The following is a 24,548-nucleotide window of genomic DNA, read 5'->3' on the forward strand; positions in this document are numbered from 1 at the left end:
AAAAGATTGGAGCAAAAATAAATAAAATCAAGATGAATAAAACAACAGACAGAATCAATGAAAGCAGGAGGTGGTTCTTCGAGAAGATAAACAAAATAGATAAACCCCTAGTCAGACTTATCAAGAAAAAAAGAGAGAGTACACGCACAAACAGAATCAAAAATGAGAAAGGAAAAATCACTACGGATACCACAGAGCCACAAATAATTATTATAGAATACTACAAAAAATTATATGGTAACAAACTGGATAACTTAGAAGAAATAGACAAATTTCTAGAAAAATACAACCATCCAAGCCTAACCCAGAAAGAAACGGAAGATCTGAACAGACCAATTACCAGCAACAAAATTTAACTGGTAATCAAAAAACTACCTAAGAACAAAACACCTGGAACAGATGGCTTCACCACTGATTTTTATCAAACATGTAGTGAAGATCTAATACCCATCCTCCTTAAATGTTTCCAAAAAGTAGAAGAGGAAGGAATAATTCCAAACTCATTCTATGAGGCCAGCATCACTCTAATACCAAAAACCAGGCAAAGACAACACAAAAAAAGAAAACGACAGACCAACATCCCTGATAAACATAGACGTAAAAACACTCAACAAAATATTAGCAAACCGAATTAAAAAATATATCAAGAGGATCATACACCATGATCAAGTGGGATTCATCTCAGGGATGCAAGGATGGTACAACAATAGAAAATCCATCAGGAGCATCCACCACATCAACAAAAAGGACAAAAACCACATGATCACCTCCATAGACGCGGAACAAGCATTCAAAAAAATTCAACATAATTCATAATAAAAACTCTCAACAAAATGGGTATAGAGGGGAAGTACCACAACATAATCAAGGCCATATATGACAAACCCACAGCCAACATCATACTTAACAGCGAGAAGCTGAAAGCCTTTCCTTTAAGATCAGCAACAAGAAAAGGATGCCCACTGTCTCCACTTTTATTCAACATAGTTCTGGAGTCCACAACACTGCTGTCACACAACACAGAGAAATAAAAGGCATCAAGATTGGTAAAGAAGAAGTTACAGTGTCACTGTTTGCAGATGACATGATATTGTACATAAAAAAACTAAAGAGTCCAATCCAAAACTATTAGATCAAATATCTGAATTCAGGAAAGTTGCAGGACACAAAATTAATACACAGAAATCTATTGCACTCCTATACACTATTGATGAACTAACAGAAAGAGACATCAGAAAAACAATTCCAGTCACAACTGCATCAAAAAGAATAAAATATCTAGGAATAAACCTAATGAAGGAAGTAAAAGACCTATACACTGAAAACAACAAGACACTCTTAAAAGACATTAAAGAGGACACTAAGAAACAGAAATACATCCCAAGCTCATGGATAGGAAGAATTAATATTGTCAAAATGGCCATCCTGCCTAAAGCAATCAACAGATTCAGTGAAATCCCTATCAAAATACCAACAGCATTCTTCAATCAACTAAATAAAATAATTCTAAAATTCATACAGACCCACATAAGACACCAAATAGCCAAAGCAATCCTTGGAAGGAAGAATAAAGCCAGGTGTATTTGGATCCCAACTTCAAGCTCTACAGCAAAGCCACAGTAATCAAGACAATTTGGTACTGGCACAAGAACAGACCCATAGACCAATCAAACAGACAAGAGAGAGTTCAGATATAAACCCAAGCATATATATGCTCAATTAATATATGAGAAAGGAGCCATGGACAGACAATGGGGAAATGACAGCCTCTTCAACAACTGGTGCTGGCAGAACTGTTTATGCAAGAGAATGAAACTGGATTATTGTCTATCCCCATACACAAAAGTAAACTCAAAATGGATCAAAGACCTGAATGTAAGTCATGAAACCATAAAAGCCTTAGAAGATAACAGAGGCAAAAATCTCCTGAATATAAAAACATGGGCAACTTTTTCCTGAATGCATCTCCTCGAGCAAGGGAAACAAAAGCAAAAATGAACACATGGGACTACATCAAACTTAAAAGCTTCTGTACAGCAAAGGACACCATCAACAGAACAAAAAGGCATCCTACAATATGGGAGAATATGTTTCTAAATGACATATCTGACAAGGGGTTAACATCCAAAATACATAAAGAACTCACACTCCTTAACATCCAAAAAGCAAATAAGCCAATTAAAAAATAGGCAGGTGATATGAACAGACAATTCTCCACAGAAAAAGTTCAGATGGCCAACAGGCACATGAAAACATGCTCCACATCACTAGTTATCAGGGAAGTGCAATTAAAAACCACAATGAGATATCACCTCATACCAGTTAGGATGGCCAGTATCGAAAAGACTAGGAACAACAAATGCTGGCGAGGATGCGGAGAAAGAGGAACATTTCTGGTGGGAATGTAAGCTAATTCAACCATTGTGGAAAGCAATATGGAGGTTCCTCAAAAAAAATTAAAAATAGAAATATCATTTGACCCAGGAATTCCACTCCTAGGAATTCACCCAAAGAATATAATTTCTCAGATTCAAGAAGACATATGCGCCCCTATGCTTATTGCAGCACTATTGCAGCTAAGATAAGGAAACAACCTAACAACCTAAGTGTCCATCAGTAGATGAATGGATAAAGAAGAGGTGGTACACATACACAATGGAGTACCATTCAGCCATAAAAAAACAAATTCTACAATCTGCAACAACATGGATAGAGATGGAGGACATTATGCTGAGTGAAATAAGCCAGGTGGAGAAAGACGAGTACCAAATGATTTCCCGCATTTGTGGAATATAAGCAACGAAGTAAAAGCGAAGGACCAAAACAGCAGCAGACTCACAGACTCCAAAAAGGGATCAGCAGTTACCAAAGGGGACGAGATGGGGAGGGCGGGTGAGGAGGGAGGGAGAAGGCGATTGTGGGGGATTAAGATTGGCCAACATGGTGTGTGGGGATCATGGGGAAGACAGTGTAGCACAGAGGAGGCAAACAGTGACTCTGTGGCATCTTACTTCACTGATGTACCCACTGATGACTGCAATGGAATATGGGGGGGGGGCAAGACAACAGCGGTGAATATAGTAATCACAGTGTTTTCTCAAGTGAAACCTTCATAAGAGTATATATCAATAATACCTTAAAAAAAAAAAGAGAGAGAAATAGCCTCCTTGAGGGCAGTGTGATCTGGATGTTGCCCCTGAGGTCTGTGGTTCCTGGGGATTGGTCTCATCCCTGTGCAGGTGGGATGCAATGAATGGACTGCCAGCACATGCTTTCTTCCCAAAGCTCGGCCCCACATGCAGACATCACGTATCCCCCAAACCACCCTGAGGCCTCAAACTCTCTGACACAAGGGTCCCTGACCTATGCAGGTTGTCCTCCACCTGTTCTCCCCCAATAAGGTGCTCAGGAAGAGCAGGGCACTCTAAGCACCAGGGTGGCACGTCTTGGCAACACTGCGGAGGGCTGCTCAAACAGAAACTGGGCCTTTCTTCCTGTCATTTATAGATTATGATCAGACCCCCAATCTATTGATTAGAGGTCCAAAGGTGTCTCTTCACATCTTGACCACCACTGCACATGTAAGCCAAGTAGATCCCAGGGCTGCAGGGCACCAGTCTAGCACTGACCCATTTGATGAGACACAGCTGCCCCACATATTCCAGAAATTCCCTTTCAAAAACATTGAACTTGGTCTCTCAAAGCACCTCCAAGAGGTGCACTCCTTCCATGGGGGGCTTTCTCTGAGCCCAATTTCTCCATGGTGCCCCGCAGCTGTCCAGCCCCAGGCCAGGCTGGTGTGAGGCTCCTGGTGTGCTGCTCATGGCTCCTGGCTGAGTGGCCTGACGTCTGTGACAAAAGGCTGGGGAAGCTGAGCAAAGGCACTTGGCTCTGATTCTCCCCAGAACGCTCCCACAGGGCTCTCAGGATGTGTTCACCCCCCAGGTAGGGAGGGCTGGCCTGGAAGGAAGTTACGGGATCAGCATAACATCCCCTTGGGGGGCTCCAGGCTGGAAACAGTCTCCAGGCCTTATGCTGCAGGTGGAGCCCCAGACTGGGACTGGGGAAGTGGATGTGGGCCCTCCTGACATCCTCAGGTGACCAGGTGACAGGAGGTAAAATCAGGACACCCAGGACACCCTCCTTCCCCTTGCCCTGCCCACAGCACCCTCACCGGCTTCTGCCTGCAAGGTGGTCCCAGGGATGACCTCAGGCTCCCCAGCCACATAGGGAGGGAGGTTTGAGCACGAGTGCAGATGGGCCTCTGGCAGGGCAGTGGCACAGGTCACACCTGTCATCCCGCATGGCCCACCAGCCTCAACCTGAGACAGAAGAGCTTCTGGGTCCAGAAACAAAGCAGCAGCCCTGAGTCTGCTGGGTGGTCACTAGGGCCTAGCAGTCCATCCGTCCCAGGTGTGTGCAGGTGCCCCAAGCACACCAGACTCTGAACAGATGCTGCTGGGAAACGAGGCTCACGCAGGTGCCCCAAGCTCACCAGGCTCTGGACAGATGCTGCTGGGAAACCAGGCTCACACAGCTGCCTGGCCACCCTGACTGTGGGCTGAAGCGCACCTGCCCCACCCGACTTGTACCGGGGAGGTGGTAGGGACCTCTGGCACCTGGTGCGCTGCTCTGGGCCCAGGCACAGGGGCTCTGGGGACTGCCCCTCATCAGGATTTGCAGAGAAGCCACGTGTCCAAGGCTACCAGCAGCTTGGAAGCCCCCAGCTGCTGCTCCAGGGGCAAGGATGTCAGGAGCAGGCATCCCATCCTCCACTCCAGTGCAGAGCTCCTCTGGGTACCAATTGTATGGACACAGCCCCGGCCCCTCCTTTCAGGGGAGGCCTAGTGGCCAGATGGGCAGCTGGACACAGGAGGACGGGAGGCCCTGGCCCGGCCTCTGTCCCCTTCCCAACACAGAAACTGTGGCGTGGAGCCTCCCCCCACCTGGCCTGGTCCTGTCCTCCAGTGCATAAAGAAGGTGCTCCCGGAAGCAGGCACACCTGGGTCACCAGGAGGATGCTGAGCCTGGGAAGAGAATCCAGAGTGTAGAGTGACGTGGATGGTCAGACACTCTGCCTCCACCTGTCCGGGTGTGCTCAGCACTGGTGAAAAGTGACCGCCCTCTATGCTCAGCTGGCCCAGGTTCAGCTCTGGGAAGTTGTGTGTGGCTGTTCCCCAGGAATTTCCCATGTGGAACCCCAGGAAGGATGGGGCCTCTAGGCTCAGGCTGTCAGTCAACATGTGGAGGCAGTAGGCTCACCAGCCTGAGCAACATGACTCATGTGGGAAATGGAAGTGAAAGACAAATGTAGGTGGAAAACATGAGATACTGCACATGAGAGTGGCTAAAATTAAAGACCTGAATGTAAACGTGTGGACAAAGATGTGGAGCAACTGGAGTATTCTTATGGGGTTGGTAAAAAATAGCTTGGCTACGTGTTTAAAAGTTATGTACACCTACACAGTGATTTCCCTCTGAGGAGGTTATCCAAGTGGAATAAAAACATGTTTATGCAAACACACACACAAATGCATACTAGCTTTAATTGTAGTTCATCATCAGGGGAATGGATAAACCAACCATGGTCTAGTACCCCAGGAGAAAGATCACTCTTCAGCAATGAAAAGGTATGACTTGTTCATCCATGCCAAGGCAGGCATGCATCTCAAAATGATGATGCTGAGTAATAGGAGCCAGATGAAAATGAGTGCATAGAAAACTCTAGAAAATACAAGGTCATCTATAGAGAGCTGAACACCAGGCACAGTCTGGGAATGGGGATGTGATTGCTGCTGGTAGGGAAGGAGGAATTGCAAAGGGGCATGAGGACACTGTTGGGGTGATGGGCATTCCTCATCTTGACTGTGGTGATGGGTCAGGACGTTATAATCACATCATCAATCCTTCCCTTGGAGTGCGTGTCATTGTTTCCATGTCAGCTGTACCTCAATTAAGCTAGAGGGCATGCGGGATGTCCCTAGGGAAGAATGTCTGGCATGACCCTGCCTGTGCAGGTTGGGATGTTGGGCAGCTCCTGGGAGGCACTGTGGATTCAGCAGGACAGGGAACTGGTGAGAAAAAGAGGTCTCAGCTAAGTTCGTCTCTCAGCTAAGCTCATCTCCTCAGAGCTGGGACCCTGGGACCCAAAGAGCGAGGGGAGGGCTCTGGTGGAGATTTGTGTAGTCATGCATGGCAAGGGGGCCAGGTGGATGGGCAGTCAGCAGCCCAGAGGGCCATGTGGGCATGTCTGAATGCAGGGAGGGGCCCAGGAAATGGAACCTTCAGGAAGTGATGTCACTGATGTCACACCCAGTAGAACCTGAATTGTGACCCGGAACCCAGCTCCTGGTTACAAACCCCAGTCCTGCTCACTTGACCAGAGACGCTCGACAGAGCAACACGAGGTCTAGTGTGGAGCCTTATGAAGGCACGGGACTCAGGGAAGCAGAGGGACAGTCTTCCTGCTCGCTGTGGGCGGTGGCTCAGAGACCACCGCCAACGCCTCTGTCCGTGTTGTCCAAGGAACCCCGAGGTAACACAGGGCAGCCCAGAGCGGGCCACTCCAGGTCCAGGCCCAAAGTGTGACCCATCCTGGGCTGACCTTCCCCCCGGCCCCTTCTGTGTGTGGGGTATGGGTAGGACTGAAGGCTGGAAAGGAAGGGGGCCATTCCTGGGTGGGAGCATGTTCTGAGTTGGGGGCCCCCTGGTGGGGCAGTCAGTGTCTCATCATTCAGGATGTAGAGGTGAGTGTTGGGACCAGGTACTTGCACCCACGTGTTAATCCTGAGCCCAGGAGGTGTCCTCTCCTTCCCTCAGGGACTGGATGTCTATGCAGATGGCCCTGTGTGCCTGATCTCGGGGGCAGGGTTTGGGGCCCACATTGTCCCCTGCAGAGAGGTACAGGCAGCCCCGGGTGCCTCCTCGCCAACTACCAGGTGCCAGCTTTGCAGAGCTCCACCCTGGGGAGCGTGGAGGAGCTGGTGGATGGATTCACCTACTCCATCTACCTGGACATGAGGCAGGCTGTCTACACCCAGGACCCCATTCCAAACCTGGCAACCTGCCAGGGCCCTCCCAGGGCTTCCCCACGAGAGTGCCTGACAGTCCCACTTCAGAGGGCCTGGAATCTCATTCCCTGAGGGCACCCCTTCCCTCTCCTTGATCACACTCCAGGGAGCTAGGGACTCTTGGGTGAGTTGCAAACCTCCCTCGTCCTGGTGGTTCCTGAGTTTCCCACTGACTATATGCCCCTTGCCCCCCTCAGCATGAAGAGGAGCCGACTCTCTGCGAGAATAAGGTCCGCAGGCGGAGGGCTCCCTGGACAGTTGTGATGAAGAAGTGGAGAATGAGGACGGCACGAGTGGAGACAGCCAGAAACATCAGCTGGAGCACTCCTGAGTCCTCACTCCCTCCCGAAGACACTGACCAGTCCACCACAGGCCAGCAAGCCACAAGGTGATCCTCCAGCCCCTCCTCGGCCAAGTCGGGCCTCTGCCCACAGCCCGCTATGTGTCTTGAGTGTCCCCACATGTGTCTGAGCCGCAGGGTGCTCCTCTGACAGGCAGGGTGGCTGGTGGTCAGCCTGTTAGGGTGCCCATGGGGAACACAGGAGAAGCCTTAGAGGGGCTCCCCTGGCACCTGGAGGTGTAGAAAGGACTGCCTGCCAAGCTGGGCCACTTTGGGGCTATTACTTCTCTGTACCCGATGAAAGGCCTTTGGCCTCACTTGTCAGTGGCCTGAAGCTTAGCTCAATTTGGAAAAGCACATGGAAAGCAGCCTTTGGAACAGAGGCTTGTGATTCCCTGTGGGATACCTGGAAAGGTCCTGGTAGGACTTCCTTCAGCAACAATAGGTATGAAGCACTCACTTTGTGCAGGCCCTTTGGGGACACTTAGCATAACTGAGTGAAGGAAGTAGACACGATACTGGGACCGTCCCAGGTGGAGTTGGGCAGTCACTTCAGGTGTCATCCGCAGGACACGGCCGGGAGGCATCACGGGTGATGCCCTCACGGCCTCCTCATGTAACAGGGGGCATGACGAGGGACCTGAGGTTCTGAAAATGTGAGGATTCACTGGGCCCAGAGTGGGCACAGCCATCTGCTCAGAATGGGGGGAGGATGAGTTTGAGGCTTGAGTCAGGGGGAGCACAGCAGAACCCAGCAGGTCACCAATCTTAGCATTCCCACAAGTGGCCTAATGACTGGGGACTTCCTATTTGGGAGGATGGGAAAGGACGGGGTCCCAGGAAAGACACACAGGGTCAGAAAGGGGGAGGGCAAATGCCTGAAGAGGCAGGGTAATGCAGAGTGGCCAGGCCCACACAAGGGTGGGCTGGGAGGGTAGTGTGGCTGGGAAGACCAGGCTTCTCACTCTTCCACCCCTAGGCCTTCCCCCAGCCCCGGGCTGGGCCGGGCTAGGCGCCATGCCTGTGAGCCCGATGATGTGACCAGTGTCCTCCATGGCAGCCAGCTTTCATGCATCCCAGAGGACCAAGCCCTCCACCGCTTGGTCCAGGAGGAGCCCCTGGGGCCCACTGTGGCAGAGCAGGAAGGTGAGGGGCTGCATCCAGGGGACGGTCTAGGGTGGGCTTCCCAGACTGGGGTTGCCTTCAAGGGAGTGAGGGCTTTTCTGTCATTGTAAGCCCCGGGGTGACGTTTTCTCTGTGTCATGCATGCTCCAGAACGACGGCAGATGCAGCTGGCTCCAGGGACACAGGGAGGGCCAGCTCCGTGGCTAGAACCAGTTCAGGAGCTCCCTGAGAACCCTGTTCTGGAGCTACGGCCGGTGTCACCGGCTTCAGCCCCTGCAGAACCAGAAGATATCCCAGCAGTGGAATCGGCCCCGGTTGCCAGGCCCTGAGCTGGAGTCCCATGAGCCCCTCAGGCCCGGGGCCAGTGGCACCTGCCGGAGTGGCACCAGGCCAGGCAGAGCCAGAGCCAACTCCAGAGCCCACCAGCCCCTGTGCTGTGAGCACCTGTGTCGTGCCAGGGGAGGCGGAGCCCACCATCCTGACATTCCCCCACCGCCTGGTGGCTGAGCAGCTGACCCTGATATATGCGGTGAGTGGAGCGGGATGGAAGTGGGGGGTGGGCCTTCCCTGTGCCATGGGCCGGCCCAGACCTGCTGTCCCCCTGATGTGCACTCCTGTGATCTGGGCCCACATCCCAGCTTCCCACCATGTGCCCTGAGAAACTCTCCTCACCCCTAAGCCTTCACTGACCACAGGGACAGTAGGGCTGGCACTTAGGGATCCTTGCAGACCAATGAGAAATAGCAGAGGGATAGTGTGGCAGGGCCTGGCAGGGGTAGGAGGGGCAGGGTAGTGGAGGGGGTGCTCAGGAAAGTGCTGCCAGGGCCTTAGGTCCTCGGGCCACTGGCCTGGCAGGCTCCACAGGCTCCGCACTTCAGAGGCCCTTGCCATGTACCTGACTACATGGAAGACACAGACACCAACAAAGGCCTGGTTGGAGTTGTTTTGGGGGAAACTGCACCTGGAGTGGGGTAGTGGGATCCACGGGGTGACAGAATGCGAGGCAGATGTTCCAGGACGGGCAGGCGTGAGCTGCCTTGTGCTGCAGGGGAGGAGGTGAGTGAGGATGCCTGTGCACAAAGCCCCTCTGTGCCCCACCACTGTGGGGTCCAGTGCACCTGGTGCTGGGTGCCTCAGTGGACGGGGTCCAAAGTCTGGACTGCCACAAGGCTCACACCACATCCTCATTGGCCTGGGCTCCAGATCTGACCAGTAACTGCCTGGGGCCAGGGACAACATGGACACAGCTGAATGACCCTCCTTGCCATCCCCAGGAATCGTTCACCAAGGTGGCAATGACCAACTGCGTGACCTGCTGCGGGTGCCCGTCACATAACAGATATATTCTGCAACTGGCCCCCGCCGTCTATAATATCCTCAGAAAATTTGATGACGTGGCTAACTTCGTCATCTCCTCCTGCCTCGGGGCCCCGACCAAGACGGCCCAGGACAGGGCCCAAGTGGTGGAGTTCTGGATCTGGGTGGCCAAGGTGTGCCATGGAACAGCCCCCAGGGTCCATCCTGCATCTTGGGACCTGCTCCCCTCCTTGGCCAACTCTCAGAATGGATTCCTGAGTGCTCACCCTGCCCGGTCCCTGGGCCCCTCCTGCCAGGGGCGTGCTGACCTGGACTCAAAGGCCACAGGGGAGGGACAGCCATACCTGGCCCCTTCCTTAGGTTGAGCTACAGTCCTCCACCCAGGAGGGCTGCTCAACAGGTCCTGGGTGTGCTGGGCTCCCTGGATGGCTGCCTCCTTAAGGACAGGGGTTCATAGGGGGACACAAGCGCAGAAGCAGGCTGTGTTCTCAGCTCAGTCTTCCCACCCAGGAGTGTCTGGACCTCAAGACTTTTGCATCCCTCCACGCCATTCTCTTGGCCCTGCAGAGCCCTGCTGTGGATCGGCTGAAATGCACCTGGGGACGTGTTTCCTGGTAGGTAGTCCTGTCCTTGGGACCAGGCCACCAGAGTGAACTACAGACACCACCTCTAGGTCTCGCAGTGTCCCCTCAGTCGGCTGGGGCTCCTGGGAGGCGGCAGACCCTGGGGACATGGGCTTACAGGATGGCGGGCTCTCAGAGCCCCTGTGGGTTAGGCTAGTAGTTCCCCCTCAGGAATCGGGTTTCTTCATCAGGTGTGGGTTGAAGCCAATGGGAGATGTTCAGCATGTGTTCTGCAGCAAGTTTCTCCCCCAAGGACAGCCACCTGTCCCAAAGCAGATCCGCCCCCAGTAGAACTGCAAGCCTCAGATTCCCCAGGGCTAAGAGCCATGGTGGAAAGCCTCATGCAGGCTAGTGGAAAGGGGGTCCAACACCCCCAAAGCCTCCACCTGTTGGCCACGTCTCCCTCCTCTCTCCTCCCCTTAGGAAGAGCTCCAGGATGCATAAGAGGCTTATGAAGAAGAAGTGGCTTATCCGGAAGTGGCTCTTTACGGTAAATGGAGGCTAGAGGTATGGTAGGAGGGGATCCTTGGGGCAAGTCCTCTGCTGTGCTGTGGCCAAGCCTTGGGGCTGACTCGAGGTGTGCATGGTGAGAGGGGGCAGCTGATGGGAGAAGTAGGCTCCCCCTGGTCCCCAAGGTGCCCTGTGTGTCTCCCTCCCTGGCTCCATTTGGCTGGGGCTGGTGTTCAGACGGCAGCAGGGGTGGGGCCAATGGCTGAGCAAGGCCGGCCCCTCCCCAGGGCCCCCTGAGCCCATCACTGCCCCTCTGAGGCCTCAAGCTCCCCATCTGGACATGGGGGGTTCTCACCCTGGGGTGCAGGCCTCCCAGGTGAGCAGGGCGTGGGAGCACAAGATGGCCTTCAGCTTTGTGCCCATCCCACCTGGTCGTGTGAGGGGAGCCATGGTGATAGCCAGGTGACAGTGAGTGCTCAGGGCACGCTGGGAGGCAGACGGAACTCCCCTGACACTCTGCAGGTGAGGAAGCCTCTCAGGCCAGCCGGCCGCAGCCCAAAGACACCCATGAGTTTGAGTGTGTGCTGGAGCTGCGATCGCCCTGGGCTGAGAGCCTGCGGGAGAAGGGGACAGCATATTACCAGGGGACTCCGGCAAGGCATCCATCAACCAAGGTCTGGTGGTGGGAGGCCATGTGGGAGGCGAGCATGAGCACCTGAGTGTCCTGGACCTTGCAGGAGGTGACCTCCGTGTTGAGGCAATGGCTGAGGGACTCCTGGGGACTCTAGCATAGGGAGGAGCAGGTGAGAACGACCTGGCCAGGGTTGCAGGCAGTGGGGCGACCCTGCACTTGCTCCTGGTGACAACAGCCATGAACTGCCAGCACTGGGGTGACCAGGAAGGAGAGAGCACATGGTATAGAGAGAAGTTAGAGGACAGGTACAGGGACCACAGGTCTTGGGACTGGCCAAAAGCCAGCACTGAGAGGGACAGGAGGGGAGTGCAGGGCGAAGGGAGGGGTGGGAGGCAACACAGGGTGGTTTCAGTAGAGCTAGGGGCTCCGAGTGAGGGGTTCAGGGGAGGCTCTATGGGAGCCCACCCTGGAAACAGGCCAGGACTCATCACCTCCCCACACCAGTGGTACAGGGCATGGTCCCCTTCTTTAGATTTTTCATGGCCAGCCTTCTGGTTTTAGACAAACCCCTGGAACATAATGAAGGGAGTGAGCCCAGAGGGGTACAGGGGTCAGGATGGTGAGCTTTGAAGAGGAGAGAGGCCCTAGTGAGCCGGAACTCTCAGCACCAGGCGAATTCCCGCCTCCTGGGGGTCTCCCCTACAGTCCAGGAGTTGGGCTGTTTGAAGCGGACTGCCAGAGGGAACCCCCTAAGCCCCGGTCCTGGCCCCAGGGCAGGTGGGGCTGAGGGCTACAGGGGGCAGCATCTGAGCAGGACTGGCCTCTGCCTCAGGCCCTGCCCAGGGGGAGGGATGTTGCTCCTTCAAGGCAGGAAGCACATGGGGGGTGCTGGCTGTGCCTTCCTGCCTGAGGCCTCAGTCTCCCTGTGTCATCAGAGAGAGTTGAGTGGGATGCTTGGCCTCAGCTCCCCAGTCCAGTCCCCCCTCCTCGGTACCCCAGATCCTGGCCTAGGTCTGGGTGCTGTTTCTGGCAGGCCTGCCCCTTGGAGGGCCCCAGTGGTCCTCCAACTTGAAAAAGGGTGGGGAGGTTTGGGCCTTGTTCTGGGTGCAGGGGGCTGTTTCTGATGTACTTTGGCTGCCTTGGTGCCTTCCAGGGTGATGGGATGAGAGAGGCAGTTGAGCTACTGTACCACCCTGCTACAGAAAGTGAGGGGGGTGTAGAGACCCTGGGCACAACCCTGTGTGGCCTAACCTCTGGGTCTAACACATCTTGAGAAAATTAACACACCCAGGGCTGAGGACACTCAAAGCTTTGTCAGGTGGGGGGTGATGGTGGCATGAAGTTGGCTTTCCTAGAGGAGCAGCTAAAGACCCAACAGTAGGAACAGGCAGGGCTGGATGGCATTGGAGGGAAGGCGGGTTTCCACATGAGCAAAGCCCTGGGACCATCCCACTGCCCCACTCCTCACGTCCCTCCTTGTCCGCTTCCTGTCCTTCTGCCCCAGGAACGTTCCATTGTACGTGAGATCATGACATATAAGCACATGGCCAAGATGTATCACCTGGAACCTGATGAGCACTTCAGGTCCTTCTTCCAGGCCGTGGAGACCCTGGATGAGCAGAAGAGGTGAGGCTGGGCAGGAGTCACGTGTGGATTCCAGCTGCTGGCAGGCTCTGGGAGAAGGGCCCCTGACATGTGGCTCCAGGGACTCACAGGTGCCCCTCTGTCCTGCAGCTACACCCTGTCCTGCCAGCTGGAGCCCCCAGGCCAGAGGGTCGGCAGAAAGGGACTCTTGTCCTTGTTCTTCAGGTCCCACAACATTTAAACTTAGTGGCCAGAGCCAGGTAAGTTCCTGGGCTGGGGCCATTGGCAAGGGGTGGGCTGCTTCCCAGCCTCAGGGAAGCTTCAGGCCATGTTGGGTGTGGGGGAGTAATAAAGACAGGTTGGGCTGGTATTCTGCTCCCCTGCCAAACAGTCCTGTCAGGCTCAAGGGTGATTCCCCTCCCTCTCTGGGACCCAGTTTCCTCCTCTGTGAGTGGGTGAGGCTCATGACCCTCCCCGTGACAGGGACCCTATGGGTGACGGTGATTGACAGGACCCTCTGCACAGGGCCAGGAGCACAGAGGGTAGTGAGGACAGGGTGGAGCAGGATAACAGGGGGAACCTGGAATAACCTGCCTCTTCTGTTCACCTGCTTGGCCCTGTAGCTGCTGTCATCAGGCCCACAACCCAGCTGGTACCCTGGCTGTGTGCAGAGGAGAGCTTCCCCTTTGGACAGGAGGCACCCGGCGCCCCAGGACCCTAGTCTGCTTCCTGCTCCTCTTCCTCCCGCTGCTCATCCTGAGCCTCTGCTGGGGCAGGTGCTCTTGCACCTCTTCCATCAGCAGACTTGGGCAGCTTCCCAGGCTGCTGCTGCAGGCTCAGGGACCCGTACATAGCTGCAGCCAATGGAACAGACTGGAGAGCCCAGATATACATCCAAGTATATATATGGTCAATTAATATATGATAAAGGGGCCATGGACATACAATGGGGAAATGACAGTCTCTTCAACAGCTGGTGTCCGCAAACTGGACAGCTACGTGCAAGAGAATGAAACTGAATTATTGTCTATCCCCATACACAAAAGTAAACTCGAAATGGATTAAATACCTGAATATAAGTCATGAAACTATAGAACTCTTAGAAGACAACATAGGCAAAAATCCCCTGAATATCAGCATGAGCAACTTTTTTCTGAATGCATCTCCTCAAGCAAGGGAAACAAAAGCACAAATGAACCTATGGGACTACATCAAACTTAAAAGCTTCTGTACAGCAAAGGACACCATCAATAGAACAAAAAGATATCCTACAGTATGGGAGAACATATTCATAAATGACAGATCCGATAAAGGATTGACATCCAAAATATATAAAGAGCTCACATGCCTCAACAAACAAAAAGCAAATAATCCAATTAAAAAATGGGCAGAGGACCTGAAGAGACAGTTCTCTAAAGAAGAAATCCAGATGGCCAACAGGCACATGAAAAGATGCTCCACATCGCTAATCATCAGAGAAATGCAAATTATAACCACAATGAGATATCACCTCACACCAGTAAGGATCGCCATCATCGAAAAGACAAACAACAACAAATGTTGGCAAAGTTGTGGAGAAAGGGGAACCCTCCTACACTGCTGGTGGGAATGTAAACTAGTTCAACCATTGTGGAAAGCAGTATGGAGGTTCCTCAGAATGCTCAAAATAGAAATACCATTTGACCCAGGAATTCCACTTCTAGGAATTTACCCTAAGAATGCAGCAGCCCAGTTTGAAAAAGACAGATGCACCCCTATGTTTATCGCTGCACTGTTTACAATAGCCAAGATATGGAAGCAACCTAAATGTCCATCAGCAGATGAATGGATAAAGATGTGGTACATATACACAATGGAATATTATGCAGCCATAAGAAAAAAACAGATCCTACCATTTGCAACAACATGGATGGAGCTAGAGGGTATTATCCTCAGTGAAATAAGCCAGGCAGAGAAGGACAAGTACCAAATGATTTCACTCATATGTGGAGTATAAGAACAAAGGAAAACTGAAGGAACAAAACAGCAGCAGAATCACAACCCAAGAATGGACTAACAGTTACCAAAGGGAAAGGGCCTGGAGACAATGGGTGGGAAGGGAGGGATATGGGCAGGGAAAAAGAAAGAGGGCATTACTATTAGCATGTAGAGTGTGTGTGGGGCATGGGAAGGGCTGTGCAACACAGAGAAGACAAGTAGTGATTTTACAGCACCTTACTATGCAGATGGACAGTGACTGTGAAGGGGTATGTAGGGGGGACTTGGTGAAGGGGGGAACCTAGTAAACATAATGTTCTTTCTGTAATTGTAGATTAATGATACCAAAATAAAAATAATTTTACAAAAAGAGCATATATGTGAAAGCACTTTGTGAACTATAAAGGAGCATATTCATAATAGTTAAAACATGTCGAAGGTCAGAAATTTAGTATAAAATGTCGGAATTAAACCTTCATTTAAACTCATTAAAGTAAATTTTTTACGGAGAATATAGGACCAACCTTAGCACACATTCTAGCCTAATCCTTTCCATTGTCCCCAGAGAAGAGAAAAGCCTGGGAAGATGGGGTAACTTACCCAAAGACTTACAGCAAGTTGCTGGCACAGATGATATTCAAATATAGATCTCCTAACTTGCAGCTTCCAATGAATGACGTCTGATATCTTGGATAAGTGAATACTAATTCCAAACCAGTAAAAGGTGGTTTAAAATAATGTGATAAAACTACAGAGTGAATTTATACAGGTCCAAAAGGTATATCTTGAAATACATTTTTTAATAGCTAAAAAAATAAAACTCATACTGTTTTTGATGTGTTGTACTATTCCTTTTTCTGTAGCTTGGATCATTTACTTAAACACTTAGCATTAATAAAAGATGGCCAGTGACTGAGAATAAAGTAGAAGAAATACCACTTGGAATAGTGGATAGAAGAGCTCTCTTCCTGAGCTAACTTCATGCCTATGGGTCTGTGATGGGTGGAACACACAGCCATGATAATGAAGCTCACAACCAGAGCCTCAGGTAAACCCAGTTGTGGCTACAGTCCCTCTCCTTCCTACTTCATCCTTTTTTAAGTTGAGAGGCTTTTGCATGAGTTCCTGTGCATCTGCATTAGGCAGATCCCTGTGGTCTATTCACAGAGTGACATGATAATCGATAGAAAAAAACATAGATTTTCTGTCCATACAAATAAAGCAAAAGTGATATGGGATTATCTAAGAGTTTCAATATTAATGTTCCATATAATTCAGTCTTCAATCCTTCACAATTATTTTGTCCTCAGTGGAAGATTCGAAGGGACTGATTATCCAGATAAACACTCAGTATTCATCCATGTATTTGTGCCTTTGCACAGCTGTGAATATCCCTTCCCCACTGTAACATCATCAGTGTATTTAAAACAAAAAACAGAAAATACGATTTTTCTAGGTTACCCCTATCCTTTGGAACATAAAAACGTGTATCCTGTTTTTGTTGTTGAGCCATAAATATTTCCCCATCTAGCTCGTATGAGTAATGAAATATATATAGTAAATATGAATGACTCAAGAATAATTTATTAAACATAACATAGAATGAAATATTTACAATAATTGCTGAAACTGTATTTCAAGGCTTCCCCCCACCCCAGCACCCTTTGATGATGCATATCCTCCATCCAGCAGTTCTCTGTCTCACATGGATAGTGTGTGAAAGGACAATGTTAACCTGGCAAGAAGCTCCCTAAAAGGGCATCTTTATATAACATCCTTTGTGATACTGTAACTATGGTTTCTTAAATTCCTCAGTGCCTTCTTGGGAAAAATTCTAGTTCAAAGTCATTTAAAAAAGAAATAAAGATAATGAATTGGACATGCTCCATTAAGTAGAAATTCCCTGCCATGCTTTGAATTTGCCTGGGGTGTGGTTCTCAGCCAGGACAAGTTCAAAGGATATGCTTGAAGAATTCTAATTACGAAACAAGGGAATTCCCAATGTATTACTACCCTCTTTTTAATGCATGCTTTTATTTCATTCTTCAAGTCCTTAAATTCCATGTATAGATTTTTGAGGTTCAATGTTCTGATTTCTGTATCAGTTAAACCTTATCATCTAAGCTCTTATCCCACAGGTGAAAATTATCATAGGCTGCAAAAGGATATTTGATTAGTGCCTAGTATGACTAGAATGATGTATCAATCAGTGTTATTAGTTGGACGTTGATATGCTAAATGTTTTGGTAGTATTCAAAAGAATTATTGGACATAATTTTTTTCCTTTAAGCACCTGATAATATAAAATAGCTAACTGCAGATAACAGATTTCCTCATTAAGTTAATGCTTTTTGCCAGGTTTCTTTATTCTTGAGTCTCTGGACAGTAAGTTTTTATTTGCAAAGCCCTTGGCCCATTAACGGCAGAAAAACAAAATGGTTATAGTATTAACAGTCAGACTGCATAAGAATTTTAAGTAAGACGGGTAGATTGTAAAAATTATCAGAAAATTTCCCATTAAAGATGAACACATGAGGAAGCCAAAGTTTAAACCCATAACTCTAGTCAGGTAGCAAGGAGACATGAATCTGGGACTCCCGTTAGATTGCTCAGGCCAGTCCACAGCTCCCAGGCCACTGCTTCCACATAGTGGAACCAAAGGCCTCTTTGCAGGAGAAACACGACTCAACTCCACATTGCACTGAAGGGAGAATATTAAGCCAGTCAGGAAATGTGTGGTGATTTGGGCTCCTGCATACCTGTGACTCAATGTCCCCCTCTTCTTTAACCGGGATAGCAGATGGTTTTTGTTAGGAGATTACCCTCTGCGTGTAAGCTTTCCAGACAGGATTACAGATGGCAGAGACCAAAAGTAATAGTTCCTAGCTGGAGTGAGCTCCATAATCTTAAACTTAATTAAAACCTTTATTTTTGACAATTTCTGTACCCTTAGAGCAAGCTATTGGTTTCATTAATTTCTTAGGAAATAGATGCATGGAATTGTACTGGTTGGCATGTTCCTCTTTCCTCGTAAGTCAGGATACAGCTAAAAAATGGGACAAGAGCTTTTGTCTGATGTTGTGATAGTTTTATTTAATAAGAACTGCCTCATAGCATATATAACTAGTAATGAGTGCAGTATTAAGTACAAACATTCCTGGATTTTCAAAATGTATTAACTCCATCAGCAATCAGGTTCACCTTCCTGCATCTTCTGAAACCCCACTGAATGGATCTTATAGGAGCCAGAAAAACCAAGACCACACTGCCTCAGTGTACCCCCATCTCTCTGCTGGCATGGTCCTCTCCTGTCTGCTCAGGCCACAGATTTCTTCCCTCCTCCTCTTCGTTTCTTCATTCATTCAATAAATATTTACCAACTCTGTGTTGGACTGTGCTCAGTGCTGCAGAGACAGTGCTGAGCAATGTAGTCCTAGACAGTGCCCAGTGGACCACACAGTCTTAGCAGAGGCAACCACACCTGCAATGACAAGGAAATATAGGACATGCTAGGATGGGGTAACATCGAAGGCAGACCCAACCCAAAGGCCTGGGGAGACTTCCTGGAGGCAATGGCATTTAGGCAGGTACCTAAAGGATGAAAGGGAATCACCCAGTAAAGAGATGGACCTGTTTCAGGCAGACGGTACAGCATAAGCCAACACCCATATGCCCCAAATAATGGCTGGAATATAGGACACCTGGGAGGGAGTAGTAGAGGCAATATGGAGCTAGATAGTGGGCATGGGCTGGGCCATGTGGGACCTTACACATCATGCTGAGTTCAGCCTTTATCCTTAGAGCAATGGGGAGTCATTCCAAAACTTCCACTTGAAGCATGTATATGTTATCAAGGGCAAGGAAGGGGAAGAGAGACCAGTTCCTTACCTTGACAAATACCATATTGTCCTCTTCATTTCAGTACGCTCTCTTCTCTCTTTCTCTCTCTCTCTCTATGAGCACTGGCAGAAAAGATTTCTCATCTTTTGCAGTTCTCTCTCACCCAAAATCGCCTTCCAAAGTCTCTCTCTCTCTCCTTTATTCCTCCACCCCTCTTTTCTAAAGTATATGTTCACTGGTAAAAAGAACTTCTAAGCATCTATTATTATCAGTCCTCGTGCTAAGTATGGTGGATATAATGGCAGGTGAACACACACACACTACCTGATCTGTGAGCATTCACAGCTCTGTTACTGTTCCCTAAAGAAAACCCCAAATAAGGAAATGATAGATATTTTCCCCTGGATAATGGAACAGAAGTTTAGAAGCACAGAACAACTTTTTTCCCCAAAAAGAATACCTCAAATGATTTCACTCATCTGTGGAGTATAACAACAAAGCAAAAACTGACAGAACAAAACAGCAGCAGACTCCCAGAACCCAAGAATGGACTAACAGTTACCAAAGGGACAGGGCCTGGCTAGGATGGGTGGGAAGGTAGGGATAAGAGGGAAAACAGGGCCTTACAATTAGCACACATAATGGAGTAGGGTCGGGACATGGGGAAGGCAGTATATACCGAGAAGACAAGTAATGATTCTATAGCATCTTACTACACTGGTGGACAGTGACTGTAATTGGGTACGTGGGGAGGACTTGATAATAGGGGCAGTCTAGTAACCATAATGTTCAAGTACTTGTACATTAACAATCTCAAAATTTTTAAAAAAAATGCCTCAGAGACTACATATCTGGGTTGAAATGAATCACTGGCTCATGTGGAAGCAAGTTATAAGCTGATGTGTGAAGGCCACGGCGGTCTCTTAGCTTCCCCATCTCCTCTCCCTGCTTCACTCAGAAATGTTTTTGTGAAAATGTTTCAAATTGCTGTAGTATACTGTCACACCAGGGCAGGTTTCCAGGAAAAGAAGTGGCAGCAACTTCTCTGCCACCACAGACATGAATGTTTCTCAGTTATTTATATCCCACAGCACGTGAACACCACCACACGCCTGAAGGCGTTACAGGGCAGGAAAGGAGAGTGGGACAGGTGAGAGGCGACTAAGACACAGCTGGCAAAAGAGGAGTCATGAAGTGGGTAGAACATACATGCAGGCAGTTTACATAGGATTCAATGAGGAGGCATATTAAGTGAATCAACTTCACTGGCTAAACTCACATCCCATGGGTGGTACAGATTGAGGGCTGATACAGTGGGAGGCTGACTCTTTGTAAGCTTATAACAGTTAATCTGTGAGTATTGACTGACTACCTTTGTACTAGACGCACGGAGAGATACAAAAGAACAGAAGTCCAATGAGGATGGGAGAGGGTTTTTCCAAAAAGTCAAAGAAGAAATACTTCCAAACTCCTTCTGGGAGGCCAGCATCACCTTAATACTAAAACCAGGCAAAGACACCACAAGAAAAGGAAATTACAGACCAATATCGCTGACAAACATACATGCAAAAATACTCAACAATCCACTTCTAGGAATTTACCCTAAAAAATGCAGCAGCCCAGTTTGAAAAAGACGCACCCCTGTGTTTATCGCAGCACTATTTACAATAGCAAAGAAATGGAAGCAAACTAAGTGTCCATCAGTGGATGAATGGAAAAAGAAGATGTGGTACATATACACAGTGGAGTACTCTTCAGCCATAAGAAGAAAGCAAATCCTACCATTTGCAACAACATGGATGGAGCTAGAGGGTATTATGCTCAGTGAAATAAGCCAGGTGGAGAAAGACAAGTACCAAATGATTTCACTCATATGTGGAGTACAAGAACAAAGAAAAACTGAAAGAACAAAACAGCAGCAGAATCACAGAACCCGAGAATGGACTAACAGTAACCAAAGCAAAAGGGACTGGGGAGGATGGGTGGGAAGGGAGGGATAAGGGGGAAAAAGAAACGGGGCATTATGGTTAGCATGTATAATAAGGTGGGGAGGGCATGGGAAGGGCTGTGCAACATAGAGAAGACAAGTAGTGATTCCACAACATCTTACTACGTTGATGGACAGTGACTGTCATGGGGTTTGCGGGGGGCACTTGGTGAAGAGGGGAGCCTAGTAAACATAAAGTGCTTCATGTAATTCTAGATAAATGATAACAAAATAAAACAAATGAACAAACAAACAAACAAATAAAAGAAGAGCAGCAGAGTTAGGACTATTCCCTTTGTGGTAAGATAGAACTAAATTTAACATAGTGTTCCACTTATTCTTATAAGGCCACAGATTAACTGTTGAATAGCCTTAGTTTCCTCATGTCTAAAATACGGAAGGATAACACAGCCAACCTCATAGTATATAATTTAACATGATTAGCATAATTCCCACTGCACAGCAAATACACAATAAGTATTAGCATGTATCTATTATAAGTTCTTCCTATCAAACATGAACTCATTAAAGTAAATTTTTTATGGAGAATATAGGACCAACCTTAGATAGGCTGGTGAAGACCAGATCTATTCAATACCCTGGAGATGTTACTTTTGCAAAGACAATGTGCTATAAAGAATTTTTCTCCTCTTTATTTTTCCAGTCAGCTCACACAATACACTTCTTGTTACTGAGAGCCAACAGTAGGGAAGCTCACTGTAATTAAAAGACTGGTCTTCTGGAGAGAATGCTTAATAACAGGCATGAAAAAGTCTGAGTAATTCTGCATTTTCAAACACTTTCCTCAAGTTAATTTAACCTGACCTGTTTGTGAACCACCTAGAAAGTCTAGAATCAATATGTCCAGGCTGAAAACAATGGATCAGAGAGAAGAGTAGACAAACTCCAATTGGCCAGTTCATTCAGATCAGGGGACCTTGGGAAAAAAAAGCAGGGGAAAACACATTTTATATGCTCCAGATGCTAACAGTTCAGATTTGCAATGGGAATTTTTTGTATTTTGTGTATTCTCTAAAGGAAAAATCTATCTTTATGCATATATATGTGTGTGTGTGTGTGTGTGTGTGTGTGTGTGTGTGTGTGTGTGTGTGCTGCAGGCATAGTGGGAAAAACACTTTGTATACTGAAAAGACAAAAGATAAAAGTGGTTCTGAGCAAAAAAAAAAATACTCCACAAAATATTAGTACAACAAATTCAAAAATTCATCAAAAAGACCATCCATCATGAACAAGTAGGACTTATTACAGGGAATAAGAACAGTATTAGAAAATCCATCAACATCATCCGTATCAACAAAAAGGAGGACAAAAACCATATGATCATGCCCACAGATGCTGAAAAAACATTTGACAATATTCAACATCCATTCATGATAAAAACTCTCAACAAAATGGGTATAGAGGGCAAGTACCTCAACATAATAAAGGCCATATATGACAAGCCCACAGGCAACATCATACTTAACAGCGAGAAGCTGAAAGCTTTTCCTCTAAGATCGGGAACAAAACAGGAATGCCCACTCTCCCCACTGTTACTCAACATAGTACCGGAGGTCCTAGCCATGGCAATCAGACAAAACAAACAAATAAAAGGCATCTAGATTGGTAAAGAACAAGTCAAACTTTCACCATCTGCAGATGACATGACATTGTACATAAAAAACCCTAAAGACTCCACTCCAAAACTACTACAACTAATATCTGAATTCAGCAAAGCTGCAGGATACAAAATTAATACACAGAAATCTGTTGCTTTCCTAGATGCCAACGATGAACTAGCAGAAAGAGAAATCAGGAAAACAATTCCATTCACAGTCGCATCAACAGGAATAAAATACCTAGGAATAAACCTAACCAAGGAAGTGAAAGGCCTACTATACCCTGAAAACTACAAGACACTCTTAAGAGAAATTAAAGAGGACACTAACAAATGGAAACTCATCCCATGCTCTTGGCTAGAATTAATATTGTCAAAATGGCCATCCTGCCTAAAGCAATCCACAGATTCAATGCAATCCCTATCAAAATACCAACAGCATTCTTCAACGAACAGGAATAGTTTTAAAATTCATATGGAACCACAAAAGACCCCAAATACTTAAAGCAATCCTGAGAAGGAAGAACAAAGCAGGGGGGATCTCGCTCCCCAACTTCAAGCTCTACTACAAAGCCACAGTAATCAAGACAATTTGGTACTGGCACAAGAACAGACCCACAGAACAGTGGAACACTAAATAGAGTCCAGGTATTAACCCAAACATATGTCGTCAATTAATATACAATAAAGGAGCCATGGACATACAATGGGGAAATGACAGCCTCTCCAACAGCTGGTATTGGCAAAACTGAAGAGCTACATCTAAGAGAATGAAACCGGATGACTGTCTAACCCCATACACAAAAGTAAATTCGAAATTTGATTCAGATCAAACACCTGAATATAAGTCATGAAACCATAAAACTCTTAGAAAAAAACATAGGCAAAAATCTCTTGGACATAAATATGAGTGACTTCTCATGAACCTATCTTCCCAGGCATGCGAAACAAAAGCTAAAATGAACAAGTGGGGCTATATCAAGATGAAAAGCTTCTGTACAGCAAAGGGCACCACCAATAGAACAAAAAGGCAGCCTACAGTATGTGAGAATATATTCATAAATGACAGAACCAATAAAGGGTTGACATCCAAAATATATAAAGAGGTCACACACCTCAACAAACAAAAAGCACATAATCCAATTAAAAAATGGGAAGAGGAGCTGAACAGACACTTTTCCAAAGAAGAAATTCAGATGACCAACAGACACATGAAAAGATGCTCCACATCACTAGTCATCAGAGAAATGCAAAATGATGTATCACCTCACACAAGTGAGGATCGCCACCATCCAAAAGACAAACAACAACACATGTTGGCGAGGTTGTGGAGAAAGGGGAACCCTCCTACACTGCTGGTGGGAATGCAAATTAGTTCAACCACTGTGGAAAGCAGTATGAAAGTTCCTCAAAATGCTCAAAATAGAAATACCATTTGAGCCAGGAATTCATTCCACTTCTAGGAAATTACCCTAAGAATACAGCAGCCCAGTTTGAAAAAGACAGATGCACCCCTATGTTTATTGCAGCACTATTTACAATAGCCAAGAAGTGGAAGCAACCTAAGTGTCCATCAGTAGATGAATGGAAAAAGAAGATGTGGTACATATACACAATGGAATACTATTCAGCCATAAGAAAACAAATGCTACCATTTGCAACAACATGGATGGAGCTGGAGGGTATTATGCTCAGTGAAATAAGCCTGGGGGAGAAAGACAAGTACTAAATGATTTCACTCATCTGTGGAGTTTAAGAACAAAGCAAAAACTGAAGGAACAAAACAGCAGCACAGTCACAGAAGCCAAGAATGGACTAACAGTTACCAAAGGGAAAGGGACTGGGGAGGATGGGTGGGAAGGGAGGGATAAGGGGAAAAAAGGGGGCATTACTATTAGCAGACATAATATAGGGGGGATATGGGAAGGGCTGTAGAACACAGAGAAGACAAGTAGTGATTTGATAGCATCTTACTACGCTGAT

General features: G+C 47.8%; 2 protein-coding genes across 2 annotated transcripts; both read left to right on the top strand.

The window, feature by feature from the left end:
* The first annotated feature begins 5,641 nt into the window (after positions 1-5,641).
* Positions 5,642-8,864, top strand: LOC140845296 (uncharacterized). Its single transcript, XM_073219280.1, has 4 exons — positions 5,642-6,535; positions 7,268-7,458; positions 8,390-8,556; positions 8,686-8,864. The coding sequence occupies exons 1-4, from the start codon at positions 6,425-6,427 to the stop codon at positions 8,862-8,864; spliced, it is 648 nt and encodes a 215-aa protein (XP_073075381.1). The 5' UTR covers positions 5,642-6,424.
* A 955-nt stretch (positions 8,865-9,819) lies between these two features.
* LOC140844783 (ral guanine nucleotide dissociation stimulator-like) lies at positions 9,820-15,816 on the top strand. The gene is made up of 6 exons (XM_073217760.1): positions 9,820-10,025; positions 10,363-10,466; positions 10,899-10,965; positions 13,064-13,185; positions 13,294-13,403; positions 13,767-15,816. The coding sequence occupies exons 1-5, from the start codon at positions 9,831-9,833 to the stop codon at positions 13,382-13,384; spliced, it is 579 nt and encodes a 192-aa protein (XP_073073861.1). The 5' UTR covers positions 9,820-9,830; the 3' UTR covers positions 13,385-13,403; positions 13,767-15,816.
* The last annotated feature ends 8,732 nt before the right edge of the window (positions 15,817-24,548 follow it).

This window comes from Manis javanica, chromosome 12 (genome assembly GCF_040802235.1).
Source record: "Manis javanica isolate MJ-LG chromosome 12, MJ_LKY, whole genome shotgun sequence".
Classification (NCBI taxonomy): domain Eukaryota; kingdom Metazoa; phylum Chordata; class Mammalia; order Pholidota; family Manidae; genus Manis; species Manis javanica.

Coding starts and splice junctions, on each gene's coding strand:
- LOC140845296 (XM_073219280.1), top strand. CDS start 6,425: ATGAAGGCACGGGACTCAGGGAAGCAGAGGGACAGTCTTCCTGCTCGC. Junction 6,536..7,267: donor GTTGTCCAAGGAACCCCGAG/GTAACACAGGGC, acceptor TGCCCCCCTCAG/CATGAAGAGGAGCCGACTCT. Junction 8,557..8,685: donor CACTGTGGCAGAGCAGGAAG/GTGAGGGGCTGC, acceptor TGCATGCTCCAG/AACGACGGCAGATGCAGCTG.
- LOC140844783 (XM_073217760.1), top strand. CDS start 9,831: ATGACCAACTGCGTGACCTGCTGCGGGTGCCCGTCACATAACAGATAT. Junction 10,467..10,898: donor ACCTGGGGACGTGTTTCCTG/GTAGGTAGTCCT, acceptor TCCTCCCCTTAG/GAAGAGCTCCAGGATGCATA. Junction 13,186..13,293: donor ACCCTGGATGAGCAGAAGAG/GTGAGGCTGGGC, acceptor TCTGTCCTGCAG/CTACACCCTGTCCTGCCAGC.